This window comes from Arachis ipaensis, chromosome B10 (genome assembly GCF_059453495.1).
Source record: "Arachis ipaensis isolate K30076 ecotype BB chromosome B10, ASM5945349v1, whole genome shotgun sequence".
NCBI classification, from domain to species: domain Eukaryota; kingdom Viridiplantae; phylum Streptophyta; class Magnoliopsida; order Fabales; family Fabaceae; genus Arachis; species Arachis ipaensis.
This window is the reverse complement of record NC_142435.1, coordinates 49,028,218-49,044,719: the sequence shown is the minus strand read 5'-3', so window position 1 is coordinate 49,044,719 and position 16,502 is coordinate 49,028,218. Positions and strand designations below refer to the sequence as shown.

Sequence of the window (16,502 nt, the reverse complement as noted above, 5' to 3'; positions counted from 1 at the left end):
AACTCATTTCTGATGCTATTTAAGCCAAGGATTGAAGGGAAATTAACATACTTTAGATCATTAGTCATAGTTTAAGTTTTAGAAGTAGTTAGAGTTAGTTTCTAGAGAGAGAAGCTCTCACTTCTCTCTAGAATTAGGATTAGGTTTTTTATCTAGATCTTGTTCTTCTTCTCTCTTATAATCTTCCTTTTCTTTCCTTAATTGTTCTCTTATAGTTGTAGAATTATTCTTCTCTTGTAATTCCTTTGTATTGTTAGTTGTAGTTTATGAACCTTCTTTTGTAGATCTATACTTCTTCTTCAATGCAATTGGTAAGTTCCTTATTGTTTCATAATTATTTTTCCTTTTCTATTGTTGATCTCTTGCTATTCTAGTTAGATCTCTCTTTAATTCTTGCAATTCATGTTGTTTACTTTTATTGCATTCTATGTGTTCGATGAAATGCCTCTTTTAGCTTTAGTATAGATTTTGCTCCTCTTGGCCTAGGTAGAGTAATTAGTGACGCTTGAGTTATCTAATTCCTTTGTTGATTGATAATTAGAAGTTGCTAATTGATTTGGATACCACTAAAGCTAGTCTTTCCCTTGGGAGTTGGCTAGGACTTGTGGAATCAAGTTAATTCATCCACTTGACTTTCCTCCATTGTAGAGGTTAACTAAGTGGTTGCAATGAACAATTTGTGGTCACAATTGAGGAGGATAGCTAGGATAAGACTTCTAGTTCTCATATCTTGCCAAGAGATTTGTTAGTGGTTAGTTTATTTCCTTTGCCATTTATATTTCTTGTCTCCTATCTCAAAACCCCCAAAGATATTTCATAGCCAATAACAAGAACACTTTGTTGCAATTCCTAGGGAGAACGACCCGAGGTTTAAATACTTTGGTTTATAATTTTAGGGGTTTGTTACTTGTGACAAAACAAATTTTTGTATGAAAGGATTAGTGTTGGTTTAAAAACTATACTTTACAACGAGAATTCATTTGTGAATTTCTAAACCACACAAAAGTCCTATCATCACTGACCCTATGTCGTAAGTGTGACCGGACACTGTGAAGTTCCGAATGAGCTCGTCCCCGTGGATAAACACCAATGTGGGTGTTGTGTATATGTATTGATGATTATGATTAAGAATAACTCAAGTTGGGGATGCACGACAGAGGGACAGTCCAATGGTTAGCTACCAAGACTTGTCGGATTGGCTTTATAACCGATAGATGAGACTCATCAGCCATTAGGACAGTCATACATCATATGCATATTATGTGAATTGTTCGGAATGCCTAATTGACTGCATATTACTTGCTAATTGTCTAAATGCCGTATCTGTTTCCTATTTGTATATCTCATTGTCTGATAAAATTGTGTTTGCGATATTATATTACTGATGGTGGTTGGGAGGTCTGAAGGATTTGGAAAAGGGAGAGTTAGTTAGACTGAAGATCTTTAGTCAGTTGCCATTTACGGTTTAGTCTGTTTATAAGCTTTGATTTATTTGTTGGAAGTTCTAGGATTTTCTTCGGCTTTCTCAGGACATTACATGTTAGATATGTGGGTACTATTACCATACTGAGAACCTCCGGTTCTCACCCATGCAGATTTTGTGGTTTTTAGATGCAGGACATGAGGCTCTTTGATGAGAGGAACTTTTGCGTGGTCTAGAAATTTGCGGATAAATCCTTGTTGCAAGTATAGTTTCTAAACCTTCAAAAGTCCTTTCATACAAACGTTTTGGTTGTCACAAGTAACAAACCCCTTTAAAATTGATAACCGAGTATTTAAACCTCTGGTCGTCTTCTCAAGGAATTGCAGGGAGGTATGTTCTTATTATTGGTTATGAGTTTGTAAATTGGGGTTTTGGAAGTAAGGAGGGAATATGTTATATGACAAGTAAAATAAAATAATAATAACAAAATCTCTTGGCAAGGTATAAGAATTGGAATTCCTATCCTAGTTATCCTTATCAGGTGTGAAGAGAATTGGGTTTTAATCCCACTTGGTCAGCTTTTATTAAACAAAGGAAGGTTAAGTGGACTGATTAGCTTGATTCTCAAGTCCTAGTCAACTCCTGTGGAGAGACTAGTATTGGAGCAATCCTAGCTAAAGCAGAATCTGCCAATTTCAATCACTTGCTGAGTTTGATAACTCAAGTATTACCAATCACTTGACCAAAGCCAAAAGGGAAAAAAATATCTAAATTAAATTAAAAGCATCAATATAAATAAAGCAAAGTAATCTTAAATCTGAAAATACCTCGAATTGCATTAACAAAAGAAATTAAATCTGGCATAGATGTTCATAAATTAAATTGAGAAAATAAATAAAAAGAACATTGAACCTGGGATCAAGAGTCACTCCTAAAACTAAGAGAAATCCTAATCCTAATCCTAAGTGAGAGGAGAGAGCCTCTCTCTCTAAAAACTACATCTAAATCCTAAAATTGTGAATATGAAAGCATGATTATGAATGGATGCATTTCCCCACTTTATAGCCTCTAATCTGTGTTTTCTGGGCCGCGAACTGGGTCAGAAACAGCCCAGAAATCGCTGGAGAAGAAATTTGCCACGCTGGATTTTCGTCACTGCGACGCGGCCGCATGGAGCACGCGGTCGTGTTGTCTAGCGTCAGGGAAACTATAGTATATTATATATCAAATCGAAGCCCCAAATGTTAGCTTTCCAACGCAACTGGAACCGCATCATTTGGACCTTTGTAGCTAAAGTTATAGCCATTTGAGTGCAAAGAGGTCAGGCTGGACAGCTTAGCAGTTTCTCCAACTTCTTGTATTCCTTCCACTTTTGCATGCTTCCTTTACATCCGCTGAGACATTCTTGTCCTGTAATCTCTGAAAACACTTAACACACATATCAAGACATCTAATGGTTATAAGAGAGGATTAATATTAGAAATTATAAGTCCAAAGAAGCATGTTTTCAATCAAGGCACATAATTAGGAAGGTAAATGTAAAACCATGCAAATAGTATGAATAAGTGGGTAAAGAGTAGATAAAAACCACTCAATTGAACACAAGATAAACCATAAAATAATGGTTTATCAACCTTCCCACACTTAAACATTAGCATGTCCTCATGCTAAGCTCAAGAGAAGCTATAAAGATGAAGAGGAATGATAGAGAGTATGAAATGCAACTTACCTATATGAATGCAACTATATGCAAAATGATTCTACCTACTTGGTTAAAAGTAAATCAAATTCTCCAAGAATATACATAAATTAGATTTCACTAATTCAAATTATACAATAAGAGACAAGTAAACTTGTAAGAAGATAGCTCATGAAAGCAGGGAACATAGAATTAAGCACTGAACCCTTACTGGTAGTGTATATCACTCTAGTCTCTCAAGTGTCTAGGGTCAATCACTCTACTCTTCTCTAATCATGTTTTCTAAACCTTGTTCTTCATCTAACCAATCAACAAATATTTAATGTACCAATGCAAACATCATGAGGTCTTTTCAAGGTTGTAATGGGGCTGAGGTAAAGGTAAGGATATATGTATGGCCAAGTGAGCTATAATATGAATCTTTAATTAACCTAATCTCTCACCTAATATACATATACTCTATATACTTTTAAATTCATGCCTAGCTACCCATAATTCCCACTTTTGTATAATTCTCATACTCATGTACCAAATTTTCTTTAATTTTTATTACATGTGCATTGATCTTTTATTAAACTTAATATTGGGGTAATTTTGTCCCCTTATTTATTTATATTATATATATTTTTTTTTCTTTTTTCTCTCTCTTTTTTTTTTGAATCATAAAAGCAAACATAACTTATCAATGCACATGGATTCTCCATTATTTTTCTATTTTGGTTTTTCATGAGTAGGTTCCCAAATTTCCAATATTCAAATAAATTAGAAACATGATACATTCCCTTATTAACCCATGTTTCCACAGTTTTCCCACACTTAATTGTTACACAATCCCTATCTTAAGCTAACCAAGGATTCAATTGGGATATTTAATTATTTTTCTGCTTAAGGCTAGTGATGTGGTAAAATACAGAATAAATAGGGATTAAAAGCCTCAAGGTGGCTGACAAGGGTGATTTAAAGGGTAGGCTTATTTGGGATAAATGAGCTAAAATCAAATAATGGCCTCAATCATATGCAAGCATGTAAATACACTAAATATTGGACATATAGAATGGAACAAAGCTAAGATTGCAATTATAGAGAAGAAAACACACAAGAATAAAATATTTATGGTTAAATAATGTAACCATATAAATAAGCTCAAAATCTCACAAGTTGTGTGTTCTTTGGCTCAAAAACCATGTTCCACATACAACTTCAAACAAGTTTTAACATAAAAAAATTTTCAATTTAAATTAGTGAAAATTTTCAAAGATAGGGTCTTAAGAGAATTTTATTACTTTAACCAAGTAGTAACTAAATGCATAAAATCAAACAAATATGCAAATGCAATAACTAATTTAACAAAGAAAATTTAAACATTGGTGTTGAAACAGAAAGGTACTAACCCATGGAGATCGGTATCGACCTCCCCACACTTAAAGATTGCACCGTCCTCGGTGCATGCTAAGATGTGCAAGTGGACGGGTGGCTTCAACTGATGCTTTTCTCTATAGATTGTGCAGATTGACTTGCCTGTCTCCCTATGTAAACGTCTTCCGGTTCTCTTCCGGGTGGCCATCCTGAAAGAAAAAGGGAAGAAGAGTAACCCAGAAATAAAAATAGGAAAATAAATACAGTATGGGTGGGTTAATGCCAAATAATAAGGGTCTCAATTGCATGGTAGCTACAACATGCAAGTGAGAAAACAATAGAAGCCATGGCATGCCAGTGGTACAAAATGTACAACAATGGGGAAGAGAGTGGAGAAGGAGAGATAATATAAATTCATGTCAATGCAAAAGTAATACAGATATAAAAGATTGGCATTGATTTAAATAATATTACTCAATCAGAATTAAACAAGTCATTAAGCACCAAGAAAATACCAGAAAAGATGTAACAGTTGAATAAGAGCATTTGAACACCAATGGTAAAATAATAAATTTAGAAAAAAAATAAAAATATACAAAATTAAAATGCAATGAATGAAAGTATGCAAATAAATAAAATAAAATAAAAGATAAGAAGAATGAGAAGGGAAATAAATAAAGTAAGAAAGAAAGAAGAAAGAAATAAGAAAAGATAAAAAAAATAATGATATGGAAAAGAAAAATATAAGATATTTCGGCAGAGTTGGATGAGCTGTGCGGCGCAAGCGACGCGGTCGCGTGGGGCATGTGGTCGCGCGACTTGCGCTTAAATTGATTGACGCGGTCGCGTGACCCGTTTTATGCTGCTGGCGCGAGGGCAGCCTCGCGCTCGCACAACTCTCTGTTCAAAATCATTGAATGCCAAATATTGGGCGACGCGATCGCGTGGGGCATGCGATCGCGTGAGTGGGCTTTCAGAAGGACATGACGCGGACGCGTGAGGCACGCGATCGCGTGAGAGGGACTGCGCATGCAGCGCCAGTCCAGCACTACTCTAGCACAACTTTCGGGTGTGCACCACCTTGACGTCGAAATCCTGGTCACGCGGCCGCGTGGGGCATGCGGTCGCGTGGGAGGTTATTATTCCCATATGACGCGGTCGCGTCGGCGACGCGGTCGCGTGGGGTAATTTGTGCCATTAGCACGCCTCCAGCCACACTCTCGCGTGACTCTCTGTTCAATTTTCTTTCTTCCCAATGCACTGGCGACGCGGACGCGTGGGTGACGCGGTCGCGTCGTGTCCGATTCTCTCTTTTTTTTTAATGCATGAAAAATGCAGAATGCAATGCCAATATGAATATTATGCAAAACTCCAGGTTCAATACAATAAAATAAAATAGAACTTGAAAACAAATAAAACTAAATGAAAAAGGAACGATCATACCATGGTGGGTTGTCTCCCACCTAGCACTTTTAGTTAAAGTCCTTAAGTTGGACATTTGGTGAGCTCCCTGTTATGGTGGCTTGTGCTTGAACTCATCCAGGAATCTCCACCAATATTTGTGATTCCAGTAACCTCCGGGGTCCCAAACTAGGCGCAGAAAGCCTTCAAGTAAGTTAAAGCAAGTTACAAGGCCCCAAGAGTGTTGATTGCCAGAATGAATTCCGGATCCCAAATCTTGCTTTTGCACCCGTCTTCAAGTTGATTATCATGATTCCATCCGGGTGATTCAGCTTTAGAATTCTCACTGAAGCATCCAAACAACTTCCTAGACCCATTCAATTGAGCTCTACACCAACCTTTGCGTTTAAACTTAAAGCTTCCAACCATAATGAACCTTGCAGGACAATTCTTACCACTGACCATCTTCCTCTTACTCTTAATGCCACAAAGAGTTCTAAGTTGACCATCCGTCTCCAGTAGCCCATATTCAAGTGGGATTAGAAAGCTAAGGGATATGAATTTTACCCACTTGAATGTTGTGAAGGATGATGGCAACTTAGGGAGAGGGGTTTCCAATAACTTTGGCAAAGTGATTTCAAGCTCCACTCCCTTGTGTTCTTTAACAACTTCCACCTCTTTGCAAACTTCTTTAATTTCAACCTCTTCCTCTTGGTAGCTTTCTTCCAATTCAATCTCTTTTTCATTACTTACCAAGGGTATGGGAGGTTGTGCTTCTTCTTCTTGAATCTCCATCTCTTGATCAACCTCTTCCAAGTCCTTAACCATGATATGCATTGGAGGTTGTACACCCTCCTCAGCATCAATTTCAATCGCCTTGGAAGGAGGTTTTATAACCTGACTTTCCCATGGAGGTTCAGCATCTCCTAAGTCTTCAGCCACTTCTTCCTCTGCAACTATTATGGCTTCCTCCACTTGTTCCAATACAAAGCCATGTTCCTTATTGTCCACCGAAGTTTCTAGTGTCTCCTTCATGCTTTGCTCTTCTTTTGATTCTCCACATGTAGCTATGGGAGATCTTTGAGTGCTCAGATATTGGGAAGCTATTATATTTATTAACTCGTCGAAGGTGGCCACGAAATTTTGCACACTCTTATTCATCCTTTCTTGCCTTTGAAGAATAACACGAAGTCTGTCATCCATTGGAGGTTGTGGTGGATATGAGGATTCATTGGTTGGGAGAGAGGGTTCATAATAGGAAGGTGGTTCATGAGAGTAGTTGTGTTGGAAAGGTGGTGGTTCTGTGTATGGTTCATTTGGCTCATAAGGTGGTTGGTATGGTGGATGCGGGTTATGGTCATATGGAGGTGAATGGTTGTAGGTGGCTTGTGAGTATGGCGGTTCAAAGTTGTGTTGAGGAGAGGGTTTATAGGCATATGGTGGTGGTTGTTGATAGTCTATTGGAGGTGGTTGTTGCCATGAGGGTTGATCAAATCCTTGTGGCTCCTCCCATCTTTGATTGTTCCAACCTTGATGCCTGTTCTCATTGTAATTTCTTCTTCCTGCAACATAATTGTAACCAGACTCATAGCCAAAGGGGTGAGAGTTCACAGTATCAAATAAAAATTAAAAACAAAAATAAAAATAAATTGAAATTAAAAGGTTATTTAAATTTTGAATTTGAAAATTAAATTTTGAAATTTGAATTTTAAATTTTAAAATTTGAATTTTAAATTTTGGAAAATTGAATTTTTGAAATTTGAAATTTAAATATGAATTTTGAAAGAAAAAAATTTTAAATTTGAATTTTGAAATTTGATTTTTGAAATAAGATAAGATAAGATAAAAATTTTAAAATAAAAATCAATAACCTCTTAATTTACAAAAAACTAAAAAAAATAAAAATAAAAATAAAAATAAAAATAGATCAAAAAGCAAATATTTACAATAACCAATAATAAGGCACACGTTTGTAATTCCCCGGCAACGGCGCCATTTTGATGAGAGGAACTTTTGCGTGGTCTAGAAATTTGCGGATAAATCCTCGTTGCAAGTATAGTTTCTAAACCTTCAAAAGTCCTTTCATACAAACGTTTTGGTTGTCACAAGTAACAAACCCCTTTTAAAATTGATAACCGAGTATTTAAACCTCGGGTTGTCTTCTCAAGGAATTGCAGGGAGGTATGTTCTTATTATTGGTTATGAGTTTGTAAATTGGGGTTTTGGAAGTAAGGAGGGAATATGTTATATGACAAGTAAAATAAAATAATAATAATAAAATCTCTTAGCAAGGTATTAGAATTGGAATTCCTATCCTAGTTATCCTTATCAGATGTGAAGAGAATTGGATTTTAATCCCACTTGGTCAGCCTTTATTAAACAAAGGAAAGTTAAGTGGACTGATTAGCTTCATTCTCAAGTCCTAGTCAACTCCTGTGGAGAGACTAGTGTTAGAGCAATCCTAGCTAAAGCAGAATCTGTCAATTTCAATTACTTGCTGAGTTTGATAACTCAAGTACTACCAATCACTTGACCAAAGCCAAAAGGGAGAAAAATATCTAAATTAAATTAAAAGCATCAATATAAATAAAGCAAAGTAATCTTAAATCTGAAAATACCTCGAATTGCATTAATAAAAAAAATTAAATCTGGCATAGATGTTCATAAATTAAATTGAGAAAATAAATAAAAAGAACATTGAACCTGGGATCGAGAGTCACTCCTAAAACTAAGAGAAATCCTAATCCTAATCCTAAGAGAGAGGAGAGAACCTCTCTCTCTAAAAACTACATCTAAATCCTTAAATTGTGAATATGAAAGCATGATTATGAATGGATGCATTCCCCCACTTTATAGCCTCTAATCTGTGTTTTTTGGGCCGCGAACTGGGTCAGAAACAGCCCAGAAATCGCTGGAGAAGAAATTTGCCACGCTGGTTTTTCGTCACTGCGACGCGGCCGCATGGAGCACGCAGTCGCGTCGCCTAGCTTCAGGGAAACTATTACATATTATATATCAAATCGAAGCCCCGGATGTTAGCTTTCCAACGCAATTGGAACCGCGTCATTTGGACCTCTGTAACTAAAGTTATAGCCGTTTGAGTGTGAAGAGGTCAGGCTGGACAGCTTAGCAGTTTCTCCAACTTCTTGTATTCCTTCCACTTTTGCATGCTTCCTTTCCATCCTCTGAGTCATTCCTGTCCTGTAATCTCTGAAAACACTTAACACACATATCAAGGCATCTAATGGTGATAAGAGAGGATTAATATTAGAAATTATAAGTCCAAAGAAGCATGTTTTCAATCAAGGCACATAATTAGGAAGGTAAATGTAAAACCATGCAAATAGTATGAATAAGTGGGTAAAGAGTAGATAAAAATCACTCAATTGAGCACAAGATAAACCATAAAATAGTGGTTTATCACTCCTCGCTGAGGCATGCTGGAGACTTCTGGATTAGCGAAGATTCTTAGCTCTCGGGACTTTATTTTGGTTTTAGGTATTTACTTAGATACTTATTATCTCCACTATATACATATACTGTGTTGACTCCTCTTAGAGGTTATCTTGGAGAACAGGTTTTGTAATTCTTCTTTTAGGTTCCTTACCTTATATATAAGTATACTTCTATGCTCGAACCGGTTATCTTTGCAATCGGATCTTGAGTTTTGATATTCGTATTTTTGGCACTCTTTTATATATATACTTGTGTTAGCTTATCCTTTATCTGTTCCATCACATTATCGATCGGAGTGTTGCATTTTTCAATTTACGATTTTGTTTTACCCTATGTTCTCCAGAGGCTCCTAGTTATAAACTTTTTTCACACTACTACATATACTAAATTTTATTTTTAGAGGTCGTAATACCTTGCCACCTCTGTCTTATGACTTAAGCATAAGGCTCTGTGTGGTAGGGTGTTACAGGATTCGCGCAGTGTTCCACCATAAAGGAGCGGGAGAAGACGATTAGTGAGGGAGTTTTAGTAGAGAATCGGGTCGAGTAGTGGTTAGGGTTCGTTTTTCTGGGCTTGGACTTGCTTAGTTCCATGCTTTAACCAAAAAAAAATGTAACTGCCACATCATTCTCTGTTAGCACCATTGGTAAAGAAAATAACAGAAGGACGAACGTGACTAAGTTGATTATCTTTTGGGGACGAATTCGATTAATTTATTCTTTTGGGGACAAAAATGGATATCAAGGTATCTTTCAGGGACTATTTTGACTCTTAACTCAGGCAAATAATTAGGAGTTTTAGGTTAGGATTAGAGATTTTATAAACGGATAAGAGTAGAATAGATATTTTAATAAAATTAGAGATTAAAATAGTAATTTAAAACTAAATATAGTCTATTAAAAATATTTTTAAGAATATTATTTATCAACTTACTCATCGGTTTTAAACAAATTACTCTAATTTAAAATTAAAGATAAATTAATTAACTTTTTTTTAATTTATATAGATGAACTAAATTCTAATTATTTAAATTAACAAATTTCCACTATTTTTTAATTATCAAAATTTTAATTTTAATCATACCAAATATTCTAATTATAATAAAAATTATATAAAATTCTTAATTAATTTAAACTCTAATTATCATAAAATCAATTTAATTATCTTTAATAAAATAGCCTCTAAGAACAAATAGTCCTAACTAATAAAATAAACCATAACTTATTAATATTTATATTTTTAAAAATACAAGTCGTTACATCTTGTACATCCACAGCCAATCCAAGATATTTCCATCATTTTCGTTTATATGGTATAAGCAGTCATTAGAGTCCGAAACCAACAAAACATACCAATTACCTTAGTCGAATTGAAAATAACTCGAACTTCTTGCAAGTTATCTAATTCCTCTTGGGTAACGGAGAAATGTATCAATTTTACTTCCTGGAAAACTCAGGAATAGATATCTACTTCAAGCTTAGTGTCCGAATTGATTGGGGGCACAGGGGCAGCCTCGAACATTTTAAGGTGCTAGTAAATTCACAATTTGCAACCACCTTTTTTTTCGGCATCTTAAAAAAACTTACAGGGACATCACCACTATGTTAAAAAGAGAAAACTTTGAAATTCACCTAGAAAGTTCAAAGAAAATATAATAGAATTCTAAAAAATTTAGAATGGTGCAAAAAAATCCAAAAATAGGACAAAATAAAACCTAAAGTCAACCCAACCAAGATTAGGAAAAACTAAAATAGTTGTATCCCTACTATGTTAACTTAATCAAAATAGCAAATATAAAAGCAGAACCAGAGCCATAGAGAAAATGCATATAACAGTGAAGATGAAGGGAGCAGGAAGAATATTCTCAAAAACATACACATGTTGATGCATAAAATTGCGAAAAACAAGGCTAAAAATCTTACTTGGTTTAATGTTGAATAACTTGGTTAGTAATACTTGTAGAAAGTTAGTCATTCCTCATTGAAAAAGGAGAAGAGAAGAAAGACCGAGAGGAGGAAGGAGAAAGAAAAACCTTCAGGAAAATTCTTTTTTTTTTTTTTGGAAAAAAAATGTTTCGAAGAAATAGGAAAGTAGAAGTTAAAAGTGAAGTTATTTAATTGAAACTTAATGTGGCATTGATTGATGGGGAGAGAAATAATGATAACCGGACGGTTCGCAAGTCGAAAAAATTTATCTTTGCACAAAAGAAACAAAAAAGTTTTTTAAGGAATTTTTTCGCACTTAAAAATTAATAAATAAAAATCATTTGAACCTGATCCCATAAATTCGAATTCGACAAAGTCGTTAAGTCAAGAAACCGGAGTTGGAGCACTGTTCTGGACAATATCAAACGACCGATATCATAATAAAGAGAGAATATCACATTACTAACAAACGAGTATATCATTAAGGCTAATGAAGTCAGGATTATATAAAACTGCCAAATTATGGCATCAAAACAGGCATTGAAGGTTACCTGGAAAAAGGGGAATAAAAGGAGAGGAAAGCTCACCAGATAAACTCAAACAAAACTCCAACCCCAAAAAGCATTAGTGACTTAACCATTGCCGTCTCTTACATATTGCCTTCTCAGCCTGGTTCTAACATCGTGCGGTTAGGATCTCCATACCCCTGACTTCACAAGCTCATATTCTCAGCAAAAAGTCCGAACACGGCTAAAGATTTCATGCAGGAACAGTTGCAGGAAGTATAGATTCATTATTTGTTTAGTAAGTGTTATTCATTTCTTCTAAGTGATTATAAGTGGTAAAAGGAGATTAACATGCCCAGAAGCACAATAGGGTACTCAATCTCCAAGATTCAATACAGGTGAGACGAGAAAATAAGCTTAGAAATGGCATATCTTTTAACCAATTTTTATCTTTTTTCTTTATCTGAAAAAAAGGGTACATAATATCTTTGCAAATAGGAAATACCACACCAATGAAAAAGGTATAACTATTAACTGAATAAGAATGAAAATACATACAGCGCAAACCTAAACACCTACTATACAGAAGAACAAACGGTAACACTCAGACTTGAATACAAGGCAACAAATCGATTGAGGGACTAAAATTCTAATTTTAAACATAAAAATTGGAGGAAAAAAAAAACAAAAAAAGGTGAAAAATAAAAAAGAAGGTTCAGCCATGTCGTTTTCCAGAGAGACTGATAGAGCTGACTTTCATAGGAGTTGCCACCACAAGTGGAGCTTCTGGGGAATCACTAATAGCAAACTTCTCATGCATAAATCTTGATTCCACAATCGACTCATCTTTCAACACTATCTTATAACAGTAGCAGCTCTTCAACCCTTGTTGATTTCTGTAACAATGATGAGCACTGTTCTTTACTTGCTGAAAGTCCCATATGACACTGAACTTGCCCACGGTTGCAACAAGGTGGCGTTCTTGCTTACCATTCTCGGTGACCTGAAAGAGAAAGACAACAACAAATATGTGAGATACTTGATGCTACAACGGTATTAATGAATCAATCTATAATTAGAACTAGTTTCCACAATACATAACAAGCAAGCTATTAATTCATACAAGGCAACCATATGAAAACAGATGTCACCAAATTGAAGTATACATTTCATTTTACATTCAAGTATGTATGCAACAAATATTAATGAAGTGAATACTAACATGCAAGTGATTAACAGAACAATACTTTGTTTGCATCCCCTGTTACTCTGCATTTCAGCCCAATTTACAGAAAACAGCAACATAAATCCGACTTGCATTATTCCTACATCCCTTATGTCTTAAAAATATCCTCCACCATTTTATCTCACAGACCATCATTCAACCTGACAGAATGTCTTGCTCCATCAAGACAAGAATCAAAATGATTCCAGCAATATGCTCAGGTTTATAATGGATTACATGCCTTAAATCTAAACATGATAGTCAGTGAAACTAAGCTCATTTGCGAATGTTCGCAATCTTGTACATTGCCCCATATGCTAATCATAGACAAAACAGGAAATTGGAAATTTGAAGCATTGGAGTACATTAATTACAAAACTTTCAACTTTGATGATTGGAGTATGTTTTTTTAACATGAAATGGCGACACAGCTGGGGGGTTCTGAAAAAAAAAAAACCTACATTCATTTTTTTTCTTTAATAAAACTGATCAAAGGGAAATTAAATGTGCTCCAGTTAATGATGTTACCCAACAGACATAATAATAAACAGCTACATGAAATATGCTTACACGGATATATGTATTAATATCTTATTGCAATGCAAGTATAAGACAACATAACAAAAACGTAAAAATAATTGCGAAAAAGTGATTACCCATGAGAAATGGCCACCATGGAACTTATTGGTTTCACCAGCCAAATGTGAATCCAGGGGAGTGAGCTTCAACAGCCTCGGAGCAGGTATCCGATTTCCCATACGACCACTGAACCCAGTCTTAGTCTTCCCATCCTTATCAGTGAACAACGTACAAATCAACACCAAGTAGGTATCAGTGGTGCCAAGCACCCACTTTCCATCAAAGGTAACATCAACATGAGTGATCGGTGACCCAAGTCCCGGGAATGCAGTCTTCGCCTGCCTCATCGACGTTTTGGAATACAGCCTTATCTTCCCATCAAGTGACCCTACAACAATGGAACCATCGCCCGTGGTCGCGAAGCACTGGAAATTAGTCCCTCTTGAGAACTGATGCCCCTGGCTCCAATGCAGCACTGGCGAATTCGAAGAATTCGCAATTTTCTGAACAATTCCCTTCTTATCACGCATATCCCACTGGCACAGCCTGTTATCATCCAACCCCAGGAAAGTTGATTCGGAAGGATCCAATTGCGACCCTTTAGTGTCGTTTGTTATGTCTCTCATGGTGATGTCAGCGCCATCCTTCTCAAACTTCCATTCAGTAACAATCTTTCCAGTCTCGATATCAAGCTGGTGAAGCTTCGAAGCGTTGGGCTTCCCTTCGCTCATTGGACTCATCAGCATCATGTTGGTTTCCGCCCTCATCAGCAGGGCTTTGTTCGCGGTATGCTGCCGGAGATCGCCACCGGAGAATTTCACAGCCACACCCTTCCCGTGAATTCCCCGGTCGAAATTCCGGTAAACATGAACGCCGGTGTCGTTAACCAAGAAACTATTATCCAACGCTCCCAACGTAAGGCTCTGAACTCCGCCATTCGCAGCCTCTTCGAACTCCTCCAGCAAATCGTCTCTTGACCTACCCGGCGTGGTGGTTCTTGGTGAATTTCCTAAGGAGGCATCGTCGGCGTCTTCCCAAACCGAATCGTCGGCGACCTCCGGTTTCACCCAACCGATAAACTCCTTACCATAGACCTTCACTTTGTTCTCCTCCGTAGGTTCGAGGCCGTACACGTTGTAGAAGAGTCGGTCCTGGAATTCGGTGATGAATCTCCGGTATGACTCGTCGGTAGGAAATTTGAGAGCCCAGACTCCATTAGAGACAAAATCGACGCGGCGTTGGTCACCGAACATCTTCAATTGCATCTCCGTCGAAACCCTAGCCTTAACCTTGATCCCAACCTTCATGTACCACTTACCGTCGTTTCGCTCGTCGTTGTCGTCGTTTTCGTTCTCTTCATCTTCTTCTTCGTTGCCGATTGATTTGACGAAGGAGTAAGCGGTGCGTTTATCGGCGACGATCCATTTTGCGGCGGGGGTGTTGCCACCTATGTGAAGGTAGAGTTTAACGGCGTTTTTCGGAAAGGAAGAAGAAGAAGAAGGAGAAGGTGTGTTTGATTGGTACTTGAGCTTCAACGCTTTGAGCCTAGCGTCAACTTCATCGAGCTGGGTTGGGGTTTGAGTTGCAGAAGTGGAAATGGTTTGGGCATCTTCGTAATTTTCCTCTTCTTGTTCTTCGTCTCGTTCGTCGTAGTCGGAATCAGAGTCGGAGACTTCAAGGCCTTCGCGGCTCTGAGAGGTACCCATGGATAGGGTTGAAATTGGGAACAGGATTTGAGAATAGGATTGGAAATTGAAGATACGAGGTTCGGATTTGATTGATGAGAAAGGAGAGAATGAGATTGAGAACCGACTGATTTTGGCTTTTGCGTTTTGGGGATTTGAAATGGGGGGGATCAAGACGTAGCGGTTTTTTTTTTTTTTTTTATATATATTGTCAGTGCCCGTTACTTAGGCGTGTTTTTGCTACGCCGCTCTGCGGTGCTTTTGGCGTGGAAAATACGCACCTCTTTTTTATTTTTTATTAAATTTTGAGTAATTAAGTTTAGTTTTTATTTTGGGTCGTAATTTGCGAATTACTTGGCAGTTAAGCTAAGTAGTTTTTTTTTTGTGGATTTGGACTATGCCCAACAATCCAAACCCAACTCAAAGAACCACCCGACCCACTCCTTAAACTAAATGTTGCGTTAGTCATGCCTTCTCTGGCTACGGTTATTGTGAATAGACTCCATAGCCATGAATTAACCTACCTTGTCGCTACGATAAAGCTAAGTACTTCTTTTTATTTTTGTCAGCATTGGGTTGGGCTTTGTGTTAGCATGGGAAACTAAAGTTGAAGGGCAACAACCCGATAACAGGCCCTTGATTTGCTGGGCCAGTGTAGCATTCTGCTTTCTCCAACTGGTATGGCCTTTTATGTAATTCGTGTGTTTGTCATAACTCTTGTTAACTATAAATGTATGAACTACTCATAATCTGACTATGTTTTTTGAGATTTATCTCTTTCTGAATTTTTCAGTGTTTGTAAAGATGATAAAAGAGAGGTTACTTTATCTCGTTTAATTTGTATGTAGGTTTTTTTTTCCTGGACTTCAGCTTCATATAATACCCCCAAAAAAAATAAATAAATGTATGAACTAAATCAAATTGTAGTTAGAAATTTGGTTGAGTGACATATCATATGTCTCTTAAATAACTACATCCGAATTTATGTCCTACCTAAAAAAAAAAAAAAAACCTATGTAACGTGTGTCAGTGTGTTGTGCAATTGAAAATGTAGGAGTAGGATTATACGTCTAAACTCAATTTCTCGGTGGCCATTGGAAACTAGATTTTAATAAATTGCGTGCTTCATTTGTGTGGCATAAAGGTTATCAAACTCGTTTAAGTAAACTCATGGAGCTGACCTATACTCGTTTAAGTAAATCTCGCCATTCAAAATTAATAATATGAAGCTTAAAACACATACTAAA

At 36.6% G+C, this 16,502-nt stretch overlaps 1 protein-coding gene across 1 annotated transcript; it reads right to left on the bottom strand.

The window, feature by feature from the left end:
• Positions 1-12,268: 12,268 nt before the first annotated feature.
• LOC107623272 (Vacuolar import/degradation, Vid27-related protein) lies at positions 12,269-15,512 on the bottom strand. The gene is made up of 2 exons (XM_016325470.3): positions 13,648-15,512; positions 12,269-12,769 (listed from the first exon to the last, which is right to left on the bottom strand). The coding sequence occupies exons 1-2, from the start codon at positions 15,274-15,276 to the stop codon at positions 12,482-12,484; spliced, it is 1,917 nt and encodes a 638-aa protein (XP_016180956.1). The 5' UTR covers positions 15,277-15,512; the 3' UTR covers positions 12,269-12,481.
• Positions 15,513-16,502: the final 990 nt, after the last annotated feature.